The 22499-nt window shown below is 43.8% G+C and overlaps 1 protein-coding gene across 1 annotated transcript in view; it reads right to left on the bottom strand.

The window, feature by feature from the left end:
* Positions 1-22254, bottom strand: part of SLC25A20 (solute carrier family 25 member 20) — a 28050-nt gene extending 5796 nt beyond the window's left edge. Inside the window, exons 1-4 of the mRNA XM_045778887.2 lie at positions 22026-22254; positions 17277-17369; positions 11651-11778; positions 8314-8404 (exon numbers count right to left, since the gene is read on the bottom strand). Coding sequence (XP_045634843.1) covers positions 8314-8404; positions 11651-11778; positions 17277-17369; positions 22026-22130 — 417 coding nt within the window. The 5' untranslated portion in view covers positions 22131-22254. The remainder of the gene's footprint in view (positions 1-8313; positions 8405-11650; positions 11779-17276; positions 17370-22025) is intronic.
* Between the last annotated feature and the right edge of the window lie 245 nt (positions 22255-22499).

Below are 22499 nucleotides of genomic sequence, written 5' to 3'. Positions count from 1 at the left end.
AGGTTTCGATTGAAAATCACCCATCATACCCCAAACGAGGCAGATCTCAAACCGAAAGGAAAAAGACAAGCAACAGATGACAACATCAAGACAACAGAGATGTCATTATTATCTGACAAAGTTTTGTTTTGTTTTCTTTGCGTTTTTGTTTATCTGACAAAGATTTTAAAGCAGCCATGGTAAAAATCCTTCAATAAGTAATTATAAATATGCTTGAAACAGACAAAAATATAGATAGCCACCGCAAAGAAATAAAGTCTCAGCACAGAAATAGAAGATGTAAGAAGAATCAAATGGAAACCATACAACTGAAAAATACAACTGGGAAAAGGAAATGAAAGGAAAGGGGAAAAGAAAAATATAACCAAAATAAAAAGCTCAATGGATGGCTCGCTCAAGAGCAGAACAGAGGGGTGCCTGGGTGGCTCAGTCGGTTAAGCAGCTATCTTCGGCTCAGGTCATGATCTCAGCATCCTGGGATCAAGTCCCGCATCAGGCTCCCTGCTCAGCAGGCCATATGCTTCTCCTCTCCCTCTGCCCCTTCCCCCATTCTCTCCCTCTCTCAAATAAATAAAATCTTAAAAAAAAAAAAAAAAAAAAAAAGCAGAACAGAGGCAAGAGAGGGAAAAAATCAACTGGAAGACACAGCAATGGAAAATACCCAATCTGAACAACAGGAAGAAAACAGACTGAAACAGATTGAATAGAACCTCAAGACCTGTGTGACTAGAACAAAAAAATCTAATATTTGTGGCCTCAGGGTCCCAGAAGGAGAGGTGAAAAGAGGACAGGACTGAAAAGGTACTTGAAGAAACCATTGCCAAAAGCTTCCCAAAACTTTACCAATGTGGCAAAACATAAACATACAGATTCAAGAAGCTGAGCAAATACTAAACAGAATAAACCCAAATAGGGGCGCCTGGGTGGCTCAGTCGTTAAGCGTCTGCCTTCAGCTCAGGGCGTGATCCTGGCGTTCTGGGATCGAGCCCCACATTGGGCTCCTCTGCTGGGAGCCCGCTTCTTCCTCTCCCACTCCCCCTGCTTGTGTTCCCTGTCTCGCTGGCTGTCTCTCTCTCTGTCAAATAAATAAATAAAATCTTAAAAAAAAAAAGAAAGAATAAACCCAAATAAATCCATGCAATGACACATCACAAATGAACTTCTGAAAACTAAAGACAAAGAAAAAATTCTTGGGGTGCCTGGGTAGCTCGGTCAGTTAAGCTTCTAACTTTTGATTTTTGGCTCAGGTCATCTCAGGGTTGTGAGATCGAGCCCCACATTAAGCCCTGCTTAAGATTCCCTCTCTCCCTCTGCCTCTGCCCCTCCTGCCCTCTAAAAAAAAAAAAACAGAAAAAATCTTAAAAGCAGCCAGAGGAAAATGACAGCTTACCTGAACAATCAGAATGACAGCAGAAAATAGGGATGATAGAAAGAAATGGCACACTATCTTCCATGTACTGAAAGAAAAGAATTGTCAACCCAGAATCCTATGTCTAGCAAAAATATACTTCAGAAATAAAGGGGAAATCAGGCATTCTTAGATGAAGGAAAACTAAGAATCTTTTGCCAAAGGAAGACCTCCCCCAAAAGAAAAGCTGCCCCCCAAAAATAGTGAAAGGAAGTTCTCTACACAGAAAAGAAACAATGAAAGAAGGAACCCTGAAACATGAGGGGAGGAAGCAAGAACACAGTAAGCAAAATTATGGGATATTGCATAATGATAATATGAGGGACATTATATAGTGATAAAAGGGTCAATCTACCAAGAAGACACAGCAATCCAAAATGTGTACGTAACAAACAAAAAAGCTACAAACTATGTGCAACAAAACTGACAGAACTGAAAGGAGAAACAGACAAACCAAGAATTATACTTGGAGATTTCAACTCCCTCTATCAACAAACTGGTAGAGCCAAAAGACTGAAAATCAGCAAAGATAGAGAAGAACTCAATACCATCAACCAACAGGATCTAATTTACATTTATAGAACACTCCACCAAATGACAGGAATACACATTCCTTTCAAGTGCCCATGGAACACAGACCAAGACAGACCACAGGCATAAAACAAACCTCAAGAACTTTAAAAGATTTTAAATAATACAGAGTATGTCCTCTGGTCACAATGGGCTTAAACTAGAAATCAATGATCTCCAATACTTGGAAATTAAACGACATTCTTCTAAATAATTCAAAAAAGTAAGTCTCAAAGGAAATCAGAAAACACATTGAACTGACTGGCAATTAATATAGAAGTTAGAGGTGCCTGGCTGCCTCAGTGGGAAAAGCATGCAACTGCCGATCTCGGCGTTGTGAGTTTGAGCCTCACATTGGGTATAGAGATTACTTAAATAACTAAATAAATTTTTAAAAATACATATCTATATATCTAAGTTTGTGAGACACAGCTAAAGCACTGCTGAGAGGAAAGCCATTAGCACTGACTACATACATTAGAAAAGAGAAAAAGACTCAAATCAACCATCTAAGCTCTCACCTCAAAAACCCTTCTAAAAGAAAAGCAAACTAAACCTAAAACAAGCAAAAGGAAGGAAATAATAAAGATATGAGCAGAAACCAATGAAATCGAAAACAGAAAAAGAGTTGAGGAAATCAATAAAACAAAGAGCTGTTTTCTTGAAAGGATCAAAAACAGCAACAAACCTCTAGTAAGGCTGACAAAAAAGGAAGAGAAGTCACAAATTACTATACCAGGAATAAAGCAGAAGATACCACCACTGACCCTGTAGCCGTCAAGAGGGTAATAAAGGAATACTACAAATAACTCTACACACACACATTTGACAACACACATGAAAAAATAAAAACATAAACTACTACAATTTGCCCAACATGAAGTAATTTGAATAGCCCTGTAAGTATTAAGAAAATTTAAAACTCGGGACGCCTGGGTGGCGCAGTCATTAAGCGTCTGCCTTCGGCTCAGGGCGTGATCCCGGCGTTAGGGGATCAAGCCCCACATCAGGCTCCTCCACTAGGAGCCTGCTTCTTCCTCTCCCACTCCCCCTGCTTGTGTTCCCTTTCTCACTGGCTGTCTCTATCTCTGTCGAATAACTAAATAAAATCTTTAAAAAAAAAAAGAAAAGAAAATTTAAAACTCCTCCCCAAATTCCTAAGTCTAGATGGTTTCATTATAAAATTCTATCAAGTTAAAGAATGAACACCAATTCTACACAATCTCTCTCAGAAAAAAGAAGAGGGAACATTTCCCAATTTGTTTTATGAAACTAGTATTATCCTGATACCAAAACCAGATAAAACAATGCAGAAAAAAAATGACAGACCAATATCTTTCATGACTATAGATGTACAAATCTATAAAACACAGAAATCTACAAAACATAAGCAAATAGAATTCAGCAATATATAAAAAGAATTATACACCATGTCCAGGTTGGTGGGTTTATTCGAGCAATGCAAAGTTGATTTAATATTTGAAAATCAACTGATGTAATCTACCACATTAACAGATTAAAGAAGAAAAATCACATAATAACATCAATCAATGCAAAAAAGTATCTGACAAAAGTCAATATCCATTCATGATAAAATTCTCAGGAAAAGAGTAAAAGAAGGTAACTGCCTCAACTTGATAAAGAGCATCTACAAAAAAAAGTGCATCTAACATATTTAATAATAAAATAGTGAATACTTCTCAGTAAGACTGAGAACAAGGCAAAAATGTCCACTCTTGTCATTCTTATTCAACGTAGTACTGGAAGTTCTAGCCAGTGAAATAAGGAAATAAAGGTTAAACAGATAAGAAATGAGGAAATAAAACTGTTCCTATTTGCAAAGGACATGACTCTCTACATAGGAAATCTCACTGATTCTATCAAAAAAAAAAAAAAATCCTAGAACTAATAAGGGATTCAGGAAGGTTACAGGACATAAGATTAACATACAAAAATCAACTCTATTTCTATAAACTAGCTATGAACATGTAGATAACAAAATTAAAATGACAGTACCATTCACAATGCAATTTTTCAAAGTCAAAAAAGAGAAAAGACTTAGGGACTAATACAAGAAAACACGTACAGGACTTACATGCTGAAAACTACACAGAGCTGATGAAAGAAATTTAAAGTTCTAAATAAATAGAGAGACATACTGTGTCCATGGATTTGAAGACTCAAAATAGTGTCAATTCCATCCAAAATGACCTATAGAGTCAACGTAAATCTTGGCAAGATTTTTCTCAGTTTTCTTTTTTTTTTTTAAAGATCTTATTTATTTATTGGAGAGAGAGAGAGAGTGAGCGAGAGAGATAGCACAAGTCAGGGGGGAGAGGCAGAGGGAGAAGCAGACTCCCCGCTGAGCAGGGAACCTGACACAGGGCTCAATCCCAGAACCCTGGGACCATGACCTGAGCTGAAGGCAGATGCTTAATCAACTAAGCCACCAAGGTGCCCCTCAATTTTCTAAATTATCCTAAAGTTTATGTGGAAATACAAAGGAATTAGAATAGCTAGAACAAGTTTTTTTTTTTAAAGAATAAAGTTGGAGGGATCAGTCTAATCAATTTTAAGACTTAGTATATGCCTATATTAATCAAGACTGTAGTATTAGTGGAGGAATAAACACATAGATAAATAAAAGAAAATACAAAATGAAAACGTAGAGCCACACAAATATGCCCAATTGATTTTTTTTTAAAGATTTATTTATTTGAGAAAGAGTATGAGTGGGGGATGGGCAAGGGGAGAGGGAAGAGAATCTCAAGCAGACTCCCCACTGAGCACAGAGCCCAAAGGGCAGGGTTGCATAGGGCTTGATGTCACCACCCCAAGATCACGACCTGAGCCGAAACCAAGAGTTGGACGCTTAACCAGCTGAGCCACCGAGGTGCCCCTTAACAGTATTTTGAGCAAACGATTTTAATTTGGGGGCACCTGGGTGGCTCAGCCAGTTAAGCATCTGACTTCAGCTCAGGTCATGATCTCGGGATCTTAGGACCCAGCCCCAGCGTGGGGCTCCACAGTCAGTGCAGAGTCTGCTTGGGATTCTCTTTCCCTCTCCCTCTGCCCCTCCCTTTGCTCATGCATGCGCGGGATCTCTCTCTCTCTCTCAAATCAAACAAATGAATAAAATCGTTAAAAAGAGACTCTGTTAAAAGGATGAAAAGACAAACTATAAACTGGGAGAAAATATTTGCAAACCATGTATATGTCAAACCACTAGTATCTAGAATAAAGGACTCTCTCAAAATGCAACAATTAAAAAAAGATCCAATTAGAAAATGGGCAAAAACATGAACAGACATTTCACCAAAGAGGATACACAAAGAGCAAGTAAGCACTGAAAAGATGTTCAACATCTTCAGCTATTATGGAAATACAAATTAAAATAAGATCACTACACACATATCAGGATGGATAAAATTAAAAATAGTGACAGCACCAAATGCTGGGGAGGATGCAGAGAAACTGGACCACTCTCATACATCGCTGGCAGGAATAGAAAACGGCATAGCTACTCTAAGAAACAGTTTGGCAGTTTCTTTAAAAACTAAACATGCAACTACCACATGACTCAACAATTTGTACTCTTGGGCATTTATCCCAGAGAAACGAAAACTTATTTTCTTAGAAAAACTTCTGAACATGAATGTTTATACCATCTTTATTCCTAATAGTCAAAAACTGGAAACAACCCAGATGTCCTTCAATGGATGAAAAGTTAAACATATCACGGACTACTAAAGAGGAATGAATAATTCATACACGCAACAATCTAACAGATCTCCAGAAAATTATGTTGAGTCAGAAAAGCCAATCCAGGGGCACCTGGGTGGCACAGCAGTTAAGCGTCTGCCTTCGGCTCAGGGCGTGATCCCGGTGTTATGGGATCGAGCCCCACATCAGGCTCCTCCGCTAGGAGCCTGCTTCTTCCTCTCCCACTCCCCCTGCTTGTGTTCCCTGTCTCGCTGGCTGTCTCTATCTCTGTCGAATAAATAAAAATAAAATCTTAAAAAAAAAAAAAAGAAAGAAAAGAAAAAGAAAAAGAAAAGCCAATCCAAAAAGTTTACTTGGTAAGTTTACTGTAGTGTGATTCTATTTGTAGAACATTCTTGAAATTATAAAATTACAGAAATGGAGTACATACTGGTGGTTGCTAGGGTAGTTAAGAACTGCAGTGAGAGAAGGGAAGTGGATGTGGCCATGGCATGATAGAAATGTTCTGTATCTTTACTGTATCAATATTAATATTTTGGTTGTAATATTGTACCAAAGTTTTACCAGATGTGGGGAAAACTGGGTAAAGGGTACATGATATCTCTCTGTATTATTATGATTTTTTCCTTTGTGTTATTTTTTACAACTGCCCATAAATCCATAATTATCTAAAAATAAAAAGTTTGATTTAAAAAATTCACAAAACTGGAATAAAGCTTGCACTGTCAAAATCTCAAAAAAATAACATAAAATTAAATGACAGATGCCCACCATGAAACAGACTTGCCACATACTATAAATAATTAACAACCTTAATACGTCCAAAGCTTTTGTAAGTCAAAAAACAAATGAGCAAAGAACACAAACAGGCACTTCACAAAGGAAAAATACAAACAATGAATATCCATCAAAATAATTAACCTCACCACCATTTAAAAGCATGAAAATTTAAAACAATGCCAATTTTTCACCCACCAGACTGGAAGAGATTGTAAATTAGATGCTGCCGAGTTTGCTGATAAGTGGTCGCTCTTCTGTTATTGACTGGAATAGAAAGTGATAGGCCTTTATAGGGGGACCATTTGGTAATAGGTATTAAAAACTTTTTTTTAGGGACGCCTGGGTGACTCAGTCGGTTAAGTGTCTGCCTTCAACTCAGGTCATGATCTCCGGTTCTGGGATCGAGTCCTGCATGGGGCTCCTTGCTCAGCAGGGAGCCTGCTTTTCCCTCTGCCTGCCGCTCCCCCTACATGTGCTCTCTCTCTCTGACAAATAAATAAGTAAAATCTTAAAACACACACACACACTTTCTTTTTAAAGTATACACCTTTAGGGGTGCTTGGGTGGCACAGTTGGTTAAACGTCCAACTCTTGGTTTTGACTCAGGTCGTGATCTCAGGGTCGTGAGATTGAGCCCTATGTCAGGCTCCATGCTCAACATGGAGTCTGCCTGGAATTCTCTCTCACTCTCCCTTTGTCCCTCCCACTTGTTTTCTCTCTATACATAAATAAATAAATCTTTTTCTAAAAAGTATACACCTTTAAACATAATAATTTCAATCCTGGACATTCACTCTAAGAAAATAATCAGGTACACACACAAAAACTTATTTACAAAAATCTTCACTATCGTATATAATTTGTCATGCCCCTAGATAAGGAATTATTGGGTAAATGACAGCCATGTAATGAAATAATATGCAGAACATGATGCTTGAGAAATAACCGCACAAAAAATTAGGATACATCAAATGAAAAACGTGGGTTATAAAACTAATGCAATATGTGACCCTAATTTTATTTCAAAAGTTAATATTTCTTAACATTTGTGTTTACCAAAAAGATCAGAATTCAAAAAGAAAGCATAACAGTGGTTACCTCAGTGGGATGGTATCATGGGTGAGAAATACATTTTTTTTCTTTGTGCTTCTCTGCATTATCGCGCTGACAGCCAGCGAGAGATGGAACACAAGCAGGCAGAATGGGAGAGGAAGAAGCCGGCTCCCAGCAGAGAAGCCCGATGCAGGGCTCAATCCCAGGACCCCGGGATCACACCCTGAGCCGAAGGCAGACGCTTAACGACTGAGCCACCCAGGCGCCCCTGCATTATCAAAATTTTCTAGCAAGAGTGGTGTGTTAAATTACTTCAGCCATTAGAAGAAAAAAGCAGTAACTTTTTTGTTTTAAAGGAGCCCTGTGTGGTAATAGCAGCCTTGGGCTATGAACGAGCCAGGCATTCCAAGGGCACTGAGCTTTTGGGGAACTGATAGAGACATAAGATACAGTGGGCAGTAGCAGCCTCCCTTCCACCTCTGAAGAGACATGACTCACCTTTCAGAGTTCCTGAAGAAGCTGTTAATAAGAGTGGATAAGTCTGGAATGACACGTCACAGGTGTGACATTTTGGTTGGTTTGTTATACTGTCTTGGTTCTCGATTCTACTACGACTGCTTCCATGTTCCTGAAAACCTTGAAACTGTTTTGCACACCTGACCTGAAGCCTTTATAAAAGGTGAAAGGACATAAACATCCACACAACATTGCATACTGAATGGAAAAAGCTAGCCACCTCCCCCCAGATCATATCCCGCCACCCCAGATCCCACCCATACCTGTAACAAGCACTTGATCCGTTCTCCAGGGGTCATAATTCCCGTGGTGAATACGCCTGATAACATCCCAGCTGCAAATATTTGGGGGTAGCTGTATTGAAAACAAAAAACAGAGGCAAGCCCCTGTGACTAACCACCCAGGAAAGAGGCGATTCCAGCAAAGGGGGTGACTTTGTAAGAAAAAATAAGCAGTGAGGGTTGGGGGGATGCACTAATTGGGTGATGGGCATTAAGGAGGGCACTTGAAATGAGCACTGGGTATTACGGGTAAGCGACGAATCACTAAATTCTACCGCTTAAACCAATACTACACTCTATGTTAACTAACGTGAATTTAAATTAAAAAGAAAAGAAAAAAAAAACAAAGAAAAAGAAAAAATAAGCACTTGGACTAGGCAAGAAGCCCAGCACAATAAGTCATATTTGCACAAAAGCCAAGTTCTAGGTGTATTCTGATGTCAAATTTCCCAGGGCAAATTTCTCAGTGCCAAGAGAAACAGGAGCTTGGTCGGGGAAGGCTACCTGCACACTTAGATGGCCTCACCCATGGGACGAGCTTTATAGTGACACATGGCTCCCTCCCCTGGGCCTGCCATGCACAACGACTACGGACAAGTTTTTAGGCTTCACTGAGCCTTGATTCCCCACTTGTAAATTTCAGGGTTGTTGTGGAAAAAAGCCTGTAACTCAAGATCTGGGTGTCAGTCAACCCTAGTTCCCCTCCAAACTCACTTCCTCTGGACCACCAACGTCCTGAGAACATTTTAAGCCAAGATACAAGCAGGACAGTATCGTGGCTGGGCGGACAGCTGTGGCCACCTCCACAGGCTGAGGGGCAGCCAGGACAGTTGCAAGGGCTAAGATGCTGAGACAGGCCCAGACAGGCATGATGGGTTCTGTGGCCCTCTCTGCCGGGACTGGGCCCCCAGTGGCCAGAAATACAGATCCTCACCCTGGCCCTCAAAGAATGAACCACACCAAGTATTTAGAGGAGTCTGAGGCTCCAGGCATTTATAGCACACAGCTGTCTGCGCCATCTCTGGAATCTCCTTTTCTTTCTGGGGTCAGTAATATAAGGGTGGCCAGGAGGTGGTGGAGCACAAAGCCATAATTAGTATTTCAACAGAGCTCTCACAATTTAAAAAATGTTGCTAAACATCTTCAATTACTTGCCAGAGCCTCAGGCCCCTCCTGACCCCAAGCCTCTGCCAGCTGAGCCTTTGGGCAGGTCTCACCCACAAGGAGCCCAAGATCTGGAGAGCAGATGTCAAATGGGGGTAGGGAGACATCTACTGCAGGTTCTTTCCTCCAGGCAGGGCCCACACATATACCTCAGGCAGACAAGTCTAGACACAGGTTGACTGTCTAACAGTCAAGAGACTTGTTTTCATGCACGGTCTCCTTCACAGGCTCAGTTCACACTACTGTCCCCCAAGAGGAGCCCTCTCCGCAACTGAACTTCCCCTCATGAGACCAACTGTTTTTTGCAAGATGCCCATACCCCAGGTCAGGCACACCCCCGTCTCCTGGGAGTAAAGACTCTCCTCTGAATGGGGTCTCTGTGTGTGCACAGGGTACTCTGCAGACACTCTATGACTGCCTGGCCCATTCTGCCACCTCCCACTCCCACCCCAGGTTGGCATCTGTGAGTCTGGACCTCTTGGGCATCCCCTCTACATGGTCCTGGTAGCGCTCATTTTCACACTCTCCCTAAATACCACAGCAGGGAGGGGAACATGGCAGGGTTGATGTTCAGAATTTAGAACATGGCAGGATTATCGGGGTGGGGTCCCGAATGTCTCGACCTTTGCTCAAGCAAGAAGGGTGTTTCTCTGCACACTAACGTGACTGTACAGGGAACACAAAACACAGGTCAAAGTACTAACAATGACCCCACTGGAGGTTTTAGTGCATGGTCCTGGGACAGCTATGGGCTGGTACATGAGCTAGAGGACCAGGTGCTCAGAGAGGACATGTGTTCGTGGGATATTTGGACTACCAACAGCCAAACACGGCTTCAAAAGGACCCCATACACATCCATATTTGTGGCCACCTGTGGCTGTTTATAGACGCTGGGCACATTCAAAGGGTCACAAGGACTCCAGAAATAGTTTCACATTACAAGCATCTCTATCTACGTCCTAGACCCTTACTCGGCATGCTGTGGCCTGAAGTAGTGACAGAAAACAACCACATAGCACCCTGGGCTTCCTTCCTCGAGCTCCTGGATCCCAAGCCTGGCTAGCCTCCGTGGGTTCTGTGCTACCTGCAGCCCAGGAGCTGTCACCTTACAAGTCTTAGACCGAGCCACCTTGCCATCTCATGTTTCCATTCAGAATTCCCCTGCATCCCAAGAAGCTGGTCTGATGAAACGTACAGCACAGGGAATATAGTCAGTAATATTGTAACAACTTGGTATGGTGACAGATGGTAACTACACTTACCATGGTGAGCACTTCATAAATGTATATAATTGTTGAATTTCTACATTATGCATCTGAAACTAATATTATATGTCAACTCTACTTCAATCAAAAGTAAAAAAATGGGTGCACCTGGGTAGCTCAGTCGGTTAAGCGTCTGCCTTTGGCTCAGGCCATGATCCCAAAGTGCCCACCTGCTCATCGGGGAGTCTGCTTCTCCCTCTGACCCTCCCCCTTCTCATGCTTTCTCTCTCTCCTTCACTCTCTCCCTCAAATAAATAAACAAAATCTTTTTAAAAATTAAATAACGTTTAATTTAAAAGAAGTTGACCTGTTTTGATTAACTACTTTGTAAATTCTGAGCTGTAATCCTGACTCACCTGCCTCTTCATACCCAAATCCAACTTTTTTAAAGTTTATGAAAAGAAAATACATTAATTTATTTCACTTAGCAGAGAAACGAATATCTGAAATAATTATAATCATATTATTAAAATGATGTAAAACAAAAGTTGAGACCTTCCCCTTTCCCAACCAGGTGATGGAAAACAAGGCTGCCGCTGGCTTTACTGCAGCACCAGGAACTGTTCATGGCATTTCACACACACTAGAGCATTCGGACGTCCCAATGCTGAGGGGTTGACATTACTAATATCTCTAGTAAGTGATACTACTTCACAGAAGAAATTATGACAACCTGATGGGGGGGGGGAGGGCTTTGGATTGTTTTCTTTTTCTCTTTGGTTCACAAGGCAAAAGAAACTCAAGTACTTCCCTCATGGGGAGCAACCAGGAGCCAGTGTTAAGGGCCCAGGAAGAGAGCCACTCCCTATCTGCCAAGATTTTTTCCTTTAGCCCATGTCACATCACCAGACAGAACAGCTTCAAGTGCTCTAGATCTGTAAGTACTCACCTAAGCACATCCTCTGGGGATTTCTGTTGCAGTTTCTTCCCCAAACCAAACCCAAAGAAGCACACGGCAAACATGGGGGTGACCCCAATGATGGGGGCAGCCATGCCCCGATATAGCCCCGTGATGCCCTGCAAGGAATCACAGAAGCAGAAGCTGTTTATAGACACAACCACCCTTCATACTGCTGAAACGGGGAAGTAGTGCGTCCTCTAGCCTGTGGCTTCCTTCCTTTACCTCTTCTCCAAGCAAAGAGAGCTTTAAATAGGAAGAAAACCCCAGAAATAGTTGTCCTCTTATACACTGCTGAGGAAACTGGAAACAGCTTTCATTCTGGAAAGCAATCTGGCAATATGCAGCATACCCTTTCATCAGGAAATTCTCTGTCGAGAAATTTATTCTAAGAAAATACTCAGAGATGTAAAAAGGGAATGACATCAGGCTATTATAAGCTCCCAAAATTTTGGAATAAAGCAAAAAAACTCCCAAACAAGACACTAACAAGACAAATGATGGGAATTCCATAAATGGACTATCACAGCCATTAAATCACATTATAACATGAGAAGAGACTACTAGGTCTACTTAGAGACCACCGTAAAAGCAGGCTAAAAAATAAGATGCACAATGTGATCTGACTTCCTTGGGGTGAGATGACAGGTAATTAAGAAGTTTTTGTGTTTTCCAAGTATTAAGACATGGGGGTTTTATTGTTAGAAACCATATTAAGACCACACATCAATTTTCACTCACACAGTTTGGTGATAAAATCAACTATGTAGTAGCCAATAAATAGACAGATAGATATCCCAACCAAACAAGGCTAGTAACCCAGGGAAGAGGAAGATTTGGGACCCAGGAGACTAAGGGTTCAGCCCAAGAGAGGTGAATGGGGTTTCTAGGATGGTGCTGAGTACTGTCAGTCTGGAAAGAAGCCAGCCCACCCGAGAATATGAGGATGGAGGACTCCAGAAGGGATGTTTCCAAGAAAAACAAAGCAAAACAACTCAGAGTGGAACAACAGATTTAACTGTTTAGGCAGTGTGGAAAACCAAACAGAAAACTACTCCACAGAGCTTTTCAGATACAAGATAACAGAGACAGCAATTCAAAGAAACACAAGCAAAAGAAACTGACACAATTAATAACCCAACCTCAAGAAAAACAGTCACACAAGAAATAAAATGTACCTCATAGTACATTACTTAGTTAACAGAAAAAATATATATAAAGTTGTAATCATGAAAACAATGAATTGGATTAAACCACAAAATATGATAAAATTATATGAGCAGGGCAGAAAGAAGGGATAAAGGAATGTAAGACTTAAAATCATCTACCACAGGGGCGCCTGGGTGGCGCAGTCGTTAAGCGTCTGCCTTTGGCTCAGGGTGTGATCCCAACGTTCTCGGATCGAACCCCACATCAGGCTCCTCCGTTGGGAGCCTGCTTCTCCCTCTCCCACTCCCCCTGCTTGTGTTCCCTCTCTTGCTGGCTGTCTCTATCTCTGTCAAATGAATAAATAAAAAATCTTTAAAAAAAATCATCTACCACAAACAGGTAGCTAAGACATATAAAAATGTATAAAATAGAGTAGTAAAGGTAGAAACAGGAAGAGCTGAAAAGAGTTGCCTCTGAGGAAGGGGGGATAAATCACTTTGCTACTTTGTTACAAGCCTTTTAATAACAAACCCAAGTGCTTGTATCACTTCAATACAAAATAAGGAATAGGGGCGCCTGGGTGGCGCAGTCGTTAGGTGTCTGCCTTTGGCTCAGGGCGTGATCCTGGCGTTCTGGCATCGAGCCCCAGATCAGGCTTCTCTGCTAGGAGCCTGCTTCTTCTTCTCCCACTCCCCCTGCTTGTGTTCCCTCTCTCGCTGGCTGTCTCTCTCTGTCAAATAAATAAATAAAATCTTAAAAAAAAAATAAGGAATAATTTTTTAAAGATTTCATTTATTTATTTGAGAGGGAGTGAGAGACAGAGAGAGCACAAGCAGGGGTAGGGGCCGAGGGAGAAGCAAACCAATGTGGGGCTCGATCCCAGGACCCTGGGATCATGACCTGAGCCAAAGCCAGACGCTTAACCAACTGAGCCACCCAGGTGACCCAATAACGAATAATTTGAAAAACAAAAATTAAAAGGGCGCAAGGGTGGCTCGCGGGTTGGGCATCTGGCTCTTGGTTTTGGCTTGGGTCATGGTCTCAGGGTTGTGAGATCTACACTCAGCTCAGAGTTTGCTGGGGATTCTCTCTCCCTTTCCCTCTGCCCCTCCCCCAGCTTGCGCACTTGCACACCCTTACACACACACACACATGTTCGCAGGCTCTCAGATCTCTCTCTCTCAATAAATAGATAAAATCTTAAAATATATATATTAATATATATATTATAATTAATATATATTATAGTAATATATATAATATATAAAATATATTAAATATAAATATATATATTAAAACTGTTCCTTGGGGCACCTGGGTGGCTTAGTTGGTTAAGTGTCTGCCTTGGGCTCAGGTAATGCATGATTCCAGGGTCCTGGGATCCAGCCCCTGGTTGGGCTCCCTGCTCAGGGGGGGAGTCTGCTTCTCCCTCTTCCTCTCCCCTTGCCCTGGCTTGTGCTCTCGTTCTCTCTCAAATAAATAAAATCTTAAAAAAAAAAAAAAGAAAAAAAAAAAAAGCTGTTCCTTTTTTTTTTTTTTAAAGATTTTATTTATTTATTTGACAGAGAGACAGCCAGCCAGAGAGGGAACACAAGCGGGGGAGTGGGAGAGGAAGAAGGCAGGCTCCCAGAGGAGGAGCCCAACATGGGGCTCGATGCCATAACGCCGGGATCATGCCCTGAGCCGAAGGCAGACGCTTAATGACTGCGCTACCCACGTACCCCAAAAAAAGCTGTTCCTTAAGAGAGAGCTGCAGGTGGGGCGCCTGGGTGGCTCAGTCCATTAGGCATTGGACTCTTGACTTCAGCTCAGGTCCTAATCCCAGGGTCTTGAGATTGAGCTCTGCGTTGGGCTCACACGCAGTGCAAAGTCTGCTTGTCCCTTTCCCTCTGCTCACCCTCCACCCCGGCTCATGCTCGCCCACGCTCTCAAATAAATAAATAAAATCTTTAAAAAAAAAGACAGAGAGATAGCTGCAGGAGAAACAGGGTGGTGCTACACGCTGGGAGGGTCCGCAGACACAGGCTGAAGCACCGGTCTCTCCACAGACTCTGGGCATTCGCCACCAGCCTTCTAAAGGGGCCAGCTGTACAAGTCAGCACTCTTGGATCCTGCAAAGGTCTAACACTGCCACAGGCCGTAAGCAGACTCTCTGAGGACAAAGTCCGAAGGCAGCACACAGGAAAGAATGAAGGGGAAAGAGAAGGTTCTGAGGAGGTCTACAAAAGCAGCATGTGACCAAGTCCTTCCAAAGCCCACAGCTCCCCGCCTGGGCTGAGAAGGATGCCCAGGTACTAAGGGGCTAAGCCCATGCCTCCTGAGAACTCCACGAGCCTTTCTTCCATTATGCTGGCCCAGCCACTTCCATGCCCCACCACCTCTGGCAGCTTCAGAAAGCAGAGAGCTCAGTCTGCACAGCAAAAACCAGGGACACGCACACATACGGACTGGGACTGCGGAAGCCTATTCGACTCTGCAGAAGGTTGGGTTTATACGAGCCATTCTCACCAGGCCTCCAGGACCCAGCACACTGCCAAGCTGTTAAACAGGTGCTCAGTGTTTGTTGACCAAGAGGCAGGTAATCCTGCCTTTCTTCCTCCGGGGCAGAGGACTCTGAGCAGACCCAAAGCTTAAAGCCTCAATCAGACGTCAAATTCTGCCCGGAGCAGCACAGATGAAAGAAAAAATGCCTTACAGAACAAAGGGCAGCACCATCTCAGGCATGGGTCCTGCAGGGAACAACTTCTCCCCCGAGGCTGAGCCCATCACTTACCAACATCCCCTCTTTATCTGGGTAACATCTACTTCTCAGTTTCTGTACCTTTAATAAGGATTATATGTTTAATAGAGTTTTCATATGAGAGTTATATTTTAGGAAGTGAAGGAAAAGTTCTCAACAAGGTCTTTTAACATATTGTGCTAATGAAGTGAGTAATAAATATCACTAGTAAAAAAAACTTTTTTAAAATCCTGTGTTTTCAGGGGCACCTGGGTGGTTCAGTCAGTTAAACATCTGCCTTTGGCTCATCGTGATCCCAGGGTCCTGGGATGGAGCCAGGCTCCCTGCTCAGCAGGGAGTCTGCTTATCCCTCTCCCTCTGCTGCTTCCCTCTCCCCCCCCTCCTTGCTTGGGTGCTTTCCCTTCTCTCTCTCAAATAAATAAAATCTTTAAAAATAAATAAATAAATAAATAAATAAATAAATAAATAAATAAATAGGGGCGCATAGGTGGCTTAGTTAAGTGCCTGCCTTCAGCTCAGGTCATTATCCCAGGGTCCTGGGATTGAGCCTCACATAGGGCTCCCTGCTCAGCGGAAGCCTGCTTCTCCCTCTCCCTCTGCTCCTCCCCCTGCTTGGGCTCTCTCGCATGAGCTCTTTCACTCTCAAATAAATAAATAAAATCTTTAAAAATAAATAAATAAAATCTCATGTTTTCACTCCAAGAAATACCTGAAAAGTTATTAAGTAATTCAAAAACCCCAAACCAATTTGTGTCTTTGTCTAGGGGTTTGCAGACTCACCAGCCTCTCTCACTATTCTTCAGGCTGGGTGACTTTTCCTCTAGACTTTATATAAACTTTTTTTTTTTTTTAAGATTCTCTTTATTTATCTGACAGAGAGAGAGGCAGCGAAAGAGGGAACACAAGCAGGGGGAGTGGGAGAGGGAGAAGCAAGCTTCCTGCTGAGCAGGGAGCCTGATGTGGGGCTCAATCCCAGAACACGGGGATCATGACCTGAGCCGAAGGCAGACGCTGAATGACTGAGCCAACCAGGTGCCTCCCCCTTTTATTTTTAACATTTTATTTATTTATTTGACAGAGAGAGACAGAGACAGAGAGAGCAGGGGGAGCAGGAGAGGGAGAAGCAGGCTCCCTGCTGAGTAGGGAGCCTGATGTGGGGCTTGACCCCAGGACCCTGGGACCATGACCTGATCTGAAGGCAGACACTTAACCAACTGAGCCACCCAGGCACCCCTTTACATGAACTTTTTGATTACATTCTTTTTTCTTTTCTCTCTCTCTCTCTTTTCTTTTTAAGTATGCCCAACGTAGGGCTTGAACTCATGACCCTGAGATGAAGAATCACATGCTCCGCTAACTGAGAAAACCAGGCACCCTGAGACTTTACATGAACTTCTAACACTGACCTCTATTGAACCAACTGATCCAGATTTGTATTTTCTTTCATTTCACATCTCTAATTATTCCCCACTAATTCCCTGTGGTCTAATTCTGCCTTCCAAATGAGAGAACCATTTTATTAGCTTCAGTCTTGCATATAAAAGTGGCTGGAATTATCAAAGACTCCAGCGCAACAACAGGAGGGCAAAGGACAGCATGATGAGACAGCCACAGCTGTGGGCTAGACCTCCAGCAGAAAGTCACTCTATCCCCCCAGGGGGATAACAAACCAACTCTGGGAATGTGGTCCTCTGAGTAAGAAGAATGCCCAGCACTTGGGTACCATACCTCTCTAACAAGAGTCTTCCGGAAACAGTCGAAGGTCCCAGAGTACATGGGAGGCTGTCCAGGCAAACTTGAGGGCTGTGTCTGCAGTCGGACCTGAAACCAGAAGTTAAAATGCAGTCATCTCCCAGAAACAGAACTGCCTGCCAAACTCTGAACAGAGAAAGCTGTGCCTGTGTACATGTCTTTGGCATTCACTTAACCTGCTAGATTCAGACTTCTTTTTCTTCCAGTTTATTCCAAGGCTGCACTTACAGGTCACGAGTAGCGTGCTTCTTTTTTCCCCTCATCCAGTTACTTCCACCATTTATTTCTTACCTAATGGATCCCACAGTGACCCAATGGGATAGGTATTCCCAGCTTACAGATGAGAAGACTGGGTTTAGGGAATTCAAGTGATGTGCCAGTAATAAGGCCTGGCTGATGCAAAGCTCCCGCTCTAGCCACCATCCCCCTTCCATTTGTGGTGGTATGCTGGTGGTTAGGTAAGGCACTCCACAGAGGCATTCTGGAATAAGGTGGATTTAATGCTACTCTTCTTAGTTCTCATCCTTCTCGACCTTTTGGTGCATCCAAAGCTTCAAACTATCTCTTCTTGAAACCTCCCTTCTTACAACTCCGTCCTTTATGTCCTTCTCTACTCCAGGCATTCTTCAAGGCTCAGCGCCCTACCCATCTGGCCCACAATCCCTTTCAGAAAACTCAAGATTGCAGGGCTTCAGCTTCTGCTCAGTGATGACGATCACTTGGTCATCTCCAGACCTTCTTTCCCATCTTTAGGGCTACACTTCTAACTGCCTGGAGAAGATCTCCCTCCTCAAATTACCTCTGGAATCTCACCCTCTTGATGAATGTGCCATTTGTGCCAGAGCCACCTAGCCACCCACTTTCTCAGAATTTGAAACCACAGCATCACCTCTGACTACTTATCCTGTTGCTCTTATGACATGGGAACCAAGTCTGTTAAAGTGGTCCTTCGAGATGCTTCCAGAATCCTAATTTCTTCCTCTCTCTGTCTGAGTCCTCTCCCAGGGCAAGTTCTAACCCATCCATACACAGTGTAGTGGTTTTCAATTATGTCCACTAATTCTTTAATGCTCTTTCCCCTTCAAAGGTAAGTCCTAATTCACTCCCCTTAAATGTGGACCAGACTCAGTGAACTCACTTCTATCGAATAGAGTGTGGTGGTATTGATGCTATACGACTTCCAAGGCTAGGTGATAAAAAGGCCAGCTTCTGCCTCTCTCTATCTCAGGTTATCTGCTTTGGGAGAAGTCAGCCACCATGTCATGAGGACACTCAAGCAGCCTAGAGAGGCCATGTGCAGAGGAAAAAAGGCCTCCTGACACAGGCAGCATGAATGTGCCCGCACATGAATGAACCACATGGATGCCAATCTGGTAGTCCCAGATAACACCTATTGTGGGGGGAGGTGCACTGTCTTTGGTTCAGTACTTTTTTTTTTTTTAAAGCAATTTCTACACCCAACGTGGCAGTCAAACTCGTGACCCCAAAATCAAGAGTGACATGCTCTCTGATTCTTGATTTCGGCTTAGGTCATGATCTTGGAGTCCTGGGATCAAGCCCCGCATCAGGCTCCCCGCTCAGTGGGGAGTCTGCTTCTTTCCCTCTACACCTCTGCCCCTCCCCCTGCTTGTGCTTGAGCACATTCTCTCTCTCTCTAAAATAAATAAATAAATATTAAAAAAAAAAAAAAAAAGAGCCACATGCTCTACCAACTAAGCCAGCTAGGCAGCCTGGTTCAGTACTTCTTTTAAATGCCTTTATTAAGATATAATTTACATGCCACAAAATTCACCCTTTTACAGTGCACAATTCTGTATTTTAGTATTTTGAATTGTGCAACCTTCCTTACAATCAATTTATAACACTTTCATGACCCCAAAAAGAAACACCACACCATTAGTAGTTACTCCCCATTCTTCTCTCCTCTCAACTCTTGGCAATCACTTATCTACTTTCTGTCTCTATAAATTTGCTTAATATTTACCGAATATTAAGCCTTTCGCCCATTTTTTAATTGGGCTATTTGTCTTTTTATTAACTTGTAAGAGTTTTTTTTTTTTTAAAGATTTTATTTACTTATTTGACAGAGAAAGACAGGCAGCGAGAGAGGGAACACAAGCAGGGGGAGTGGGAGAGGAAGAAGCAGGCTCCTAGTGGAGAAGCCTGATGTGGGGCTCGATCCCAGAACGCTGGGATCACGCCCTGAGCCGGAGGCAGATGCTTAACGACTGCGCCATCCAGGCACCCCTAACTTGTAAGAGTTCTTTACACATTCTGGATCCCAGCCAACATCTGCAATCTCAGAAGCAACCCTGGGCCAGACTATTTGCCTAAGGCTGCCCCCCAAATCCTGCCTCACAGAGACTGTGAGAGTTAATGGCTGCTGTTCTTTCGTATCACTAAGCTTTGGGGTAAGTTGTTATACTGCAATAGATAACTGATACATCCAGTTTCTTCTGTAGTCTATTTCCTGGCTGTTTTTCCTGCTCAGAGTTCTTCGGCTTCCAAGTCCTTCTCAGGTTGCTATCATACCAACTTTTTCAAAACACCATTTTCAGCATGCTGTTCCTCTGTTTCTTTAGAATCTCTCATTCTTATATTTATTAGGGCCTTACACGTCACAATAAGGAATCACTCTCTAGGCACCGGAGAGGACATACAAATCTGAGTTAATAGGACAGAACAGTAGAAATGTCCAGAGGCTCCCACTGCTTTATATCTAAAATCCGTTATATTGGCTTTCAGCTCCTCCATGATCAGGCACAACCTTCTTCGCTTGGTAGGGAGGGAGCAATGGATCAAAACTGCTGATCCCTTTCTGTGATTTTGTGTAAATCTCATCCTTGTCCCATCATGACACCCGCCATCCAGGCCAGCAAGAACATTTAAGTACCCCATGGTTGATCTTATTTTACAGCCTGACTCCCACTGCCAAGCCTGTATCTGCTTTCACTCTTGCCTTCCCCACACCCAGAATGTCTGGGTTTTTCTACTTCTCCAGTCAGAACTCAGCCAGCCCTTAGCCACCTGCCATACAGCCTTTCCAAGCTCCAACTCTGAAGTACTGAAGTTCTTGCCTTCTCAGGCCACAACTAGTGACCTTGGACCTCCAGGCTTTGACTGGAGCCCAGGTGGCTCTCTGAGGTCAAAAGGACGGCAATCAGCAATTTGTGGTTTTGTTTAAGCATAAAAGAGGCTTTCTGGCTGATAAAAATGCCAGGGAACATTTTCAGTCATTTACACTTCAGTACAGAGATCACTGGGCCCTTCCTGAGAGCGACATCTGTGGGGAGGATGGGCAAGAGGATTCAGAAGTTAAGAGCAACATTTGTGTAAGGTAGCCAAGAAGGCTTTTGCTTTCTTAGAAGAGAGGTCCCAAATGCCTGGAACTAACAAGACATCTGGCTACATGGATCAAGAGTAGGATGAGACACCAGACAATTCTTCTCTCTTACTAGACTGTGCTGTCTAAAATGACCATTTTCTGGGAAGCACTAACACACACCGCATTTACCATCAGCTAAATAAACACCTGATTTCATGTTTCACAGTGCCCTAACCAGCCTGATTGTTTTAATCCTGATCTTCCCGTAGATTGACTCCGAAAGAGTAATGAAAGGCAGCAAAGAGGTTGTTGCCCAAACCTGCCAAGAGTGAAATGGCCCCAGACCTATCTCTTGTGTAAGAAACTCCAGAGCTATCTCCAGAAATAAGGTTAGAAAACTCAGATAAAGTTTTGAATGCTAAGTCACAGGGCATGGACTTTGCTCCAGGCAGGCCTTGCTAAAAGTGCTGCAGGGGGAAGAACTGAGGTAGGATGTGAAGACAGGGAGCTAGCCCTGATGAGTTTCCTCCTTCCCAGAGCCTCAGTTTGATTACAGCTTCCTCACATGGGACTTGTGAGGATCATCCTGGCCCTGGGAGAAATCAGTCACTTGCTTTCTTTGGAAGGGACTCAATCTCTGAGGTTATCATCACCTCCCACAGGAGGCCTATCAGGCTGATGGGAGGTGATAGGCTGAAGATGGCCAACCCCCTCTCTGCAGTGGGGAAAATGAGAAGGAGATGACGGTGGGGGCCCAGAGAATGTTTCAAAAGACATTTCTAGGGGCGCCTGGGTGTCTCAGTCCTTAAGCATCTGCCTTCGGCTCAGGGCATGATCCTGGCATTCTGGGATTGAGCCCCGCATCAGGCTCAGGCTCCCAGCTTCTTCCTCTCCCACTCCCCCTGCTTGTGTTCCCTCTCTCGCTGGCTGCCTTTCTCTCTGTCAAATAAATAAATAAAATCTTAAAAAAAAAAAAAAAAGACATCTCTAGAATTATTACGCCTCTGCCTAGCTCTTTTCCTGAGGAGGGCTTTAACAGGTGACCTGTTTCAATCCTGCTGTTAATGTTATAAGGTTTGCTGATATAGGAACTTTGGGGAGGCGCTTTTTCTTTCCTATCCCCAAAGAAGTGGCTCAGGGTCAGGAGAGGACGCGGGACAGAGAACTTCAAATGCGAGCCCTTGATGGACGGTTAGAGGCTGCTCTCTCTGCGCTGTCTGGCTCTTTGGGGCGCGAAGAACAGCTTCCCCCTGCCCCAACCCCGATCCTCGAAAAGAGCGAAAGGGAGATTCTACTTCTCATGCCCCGCTTCTATCCCGGGCTGCGCCTGGTGGGAGACGCTACTTTCCGCGCCCCTCCCGGGCCTCCTCCCTCCAGCCGGCGCCCCAGCCTCCTCGCACCTTGACAGTGTCCAGAGGGTGCCCCACAAATACCAGGCACATGCCGCCAAAACCGCCGGCCAGCAGGTTCTTTAGCGGGCTGATGGGCTTCGCTTCGTCTGCCATGGTTCGTCCGTCCGCCTCGCCGGCAGTGTGCGTCTATCTGTTCCGGACGGGTCCTGCTCCACAGCCCCAGCCACACGCCGGCAGCGCTGACCTTTCACCCACTTTCGGGTGGGCGGGGCAAGAGCCGGGGACAGGTTGGGAGGAGGGCCCAGGCTGCAGGGTCGGCTTCCGCTGGGGAGCGAGGCTTCCGGTGGAGGCCCCGCCCCCGACAGGCGGGGTTCGAGGAAGCGGAGCCGGCTCCCGCATCCTCTGGGCTGTGTTTGGGAGAGCGGCGGTTAGATGGGCTCCTCCTGGAAGTCTTCCCGGGCTTGAATGTTTTCTACTCTGGGCTCCCATTCCTCCAGTCACTCGGCTGAGGCCGACAGCGCT

Source organism: Ursus americanus, chromosome 14, assembly GCF_024610735.1.
Source record: "Ursus americanus isolate L20-20 chromosome 14, mUrsAme1.1.p, whole genome shotgun sequence".
NCBI classification, from domain to species: domain Eukaryota; kingdom Metazoa; phylum Chordata; class Mammalia; order Carnivora; family Ursidae; genus Ursus; species Ursus americanus.
The sequence above is the reverse complement of the archived record's forward strand: the minus strand, read 5'-3'. Positions and strand labels throughout refer to the sequence as shown.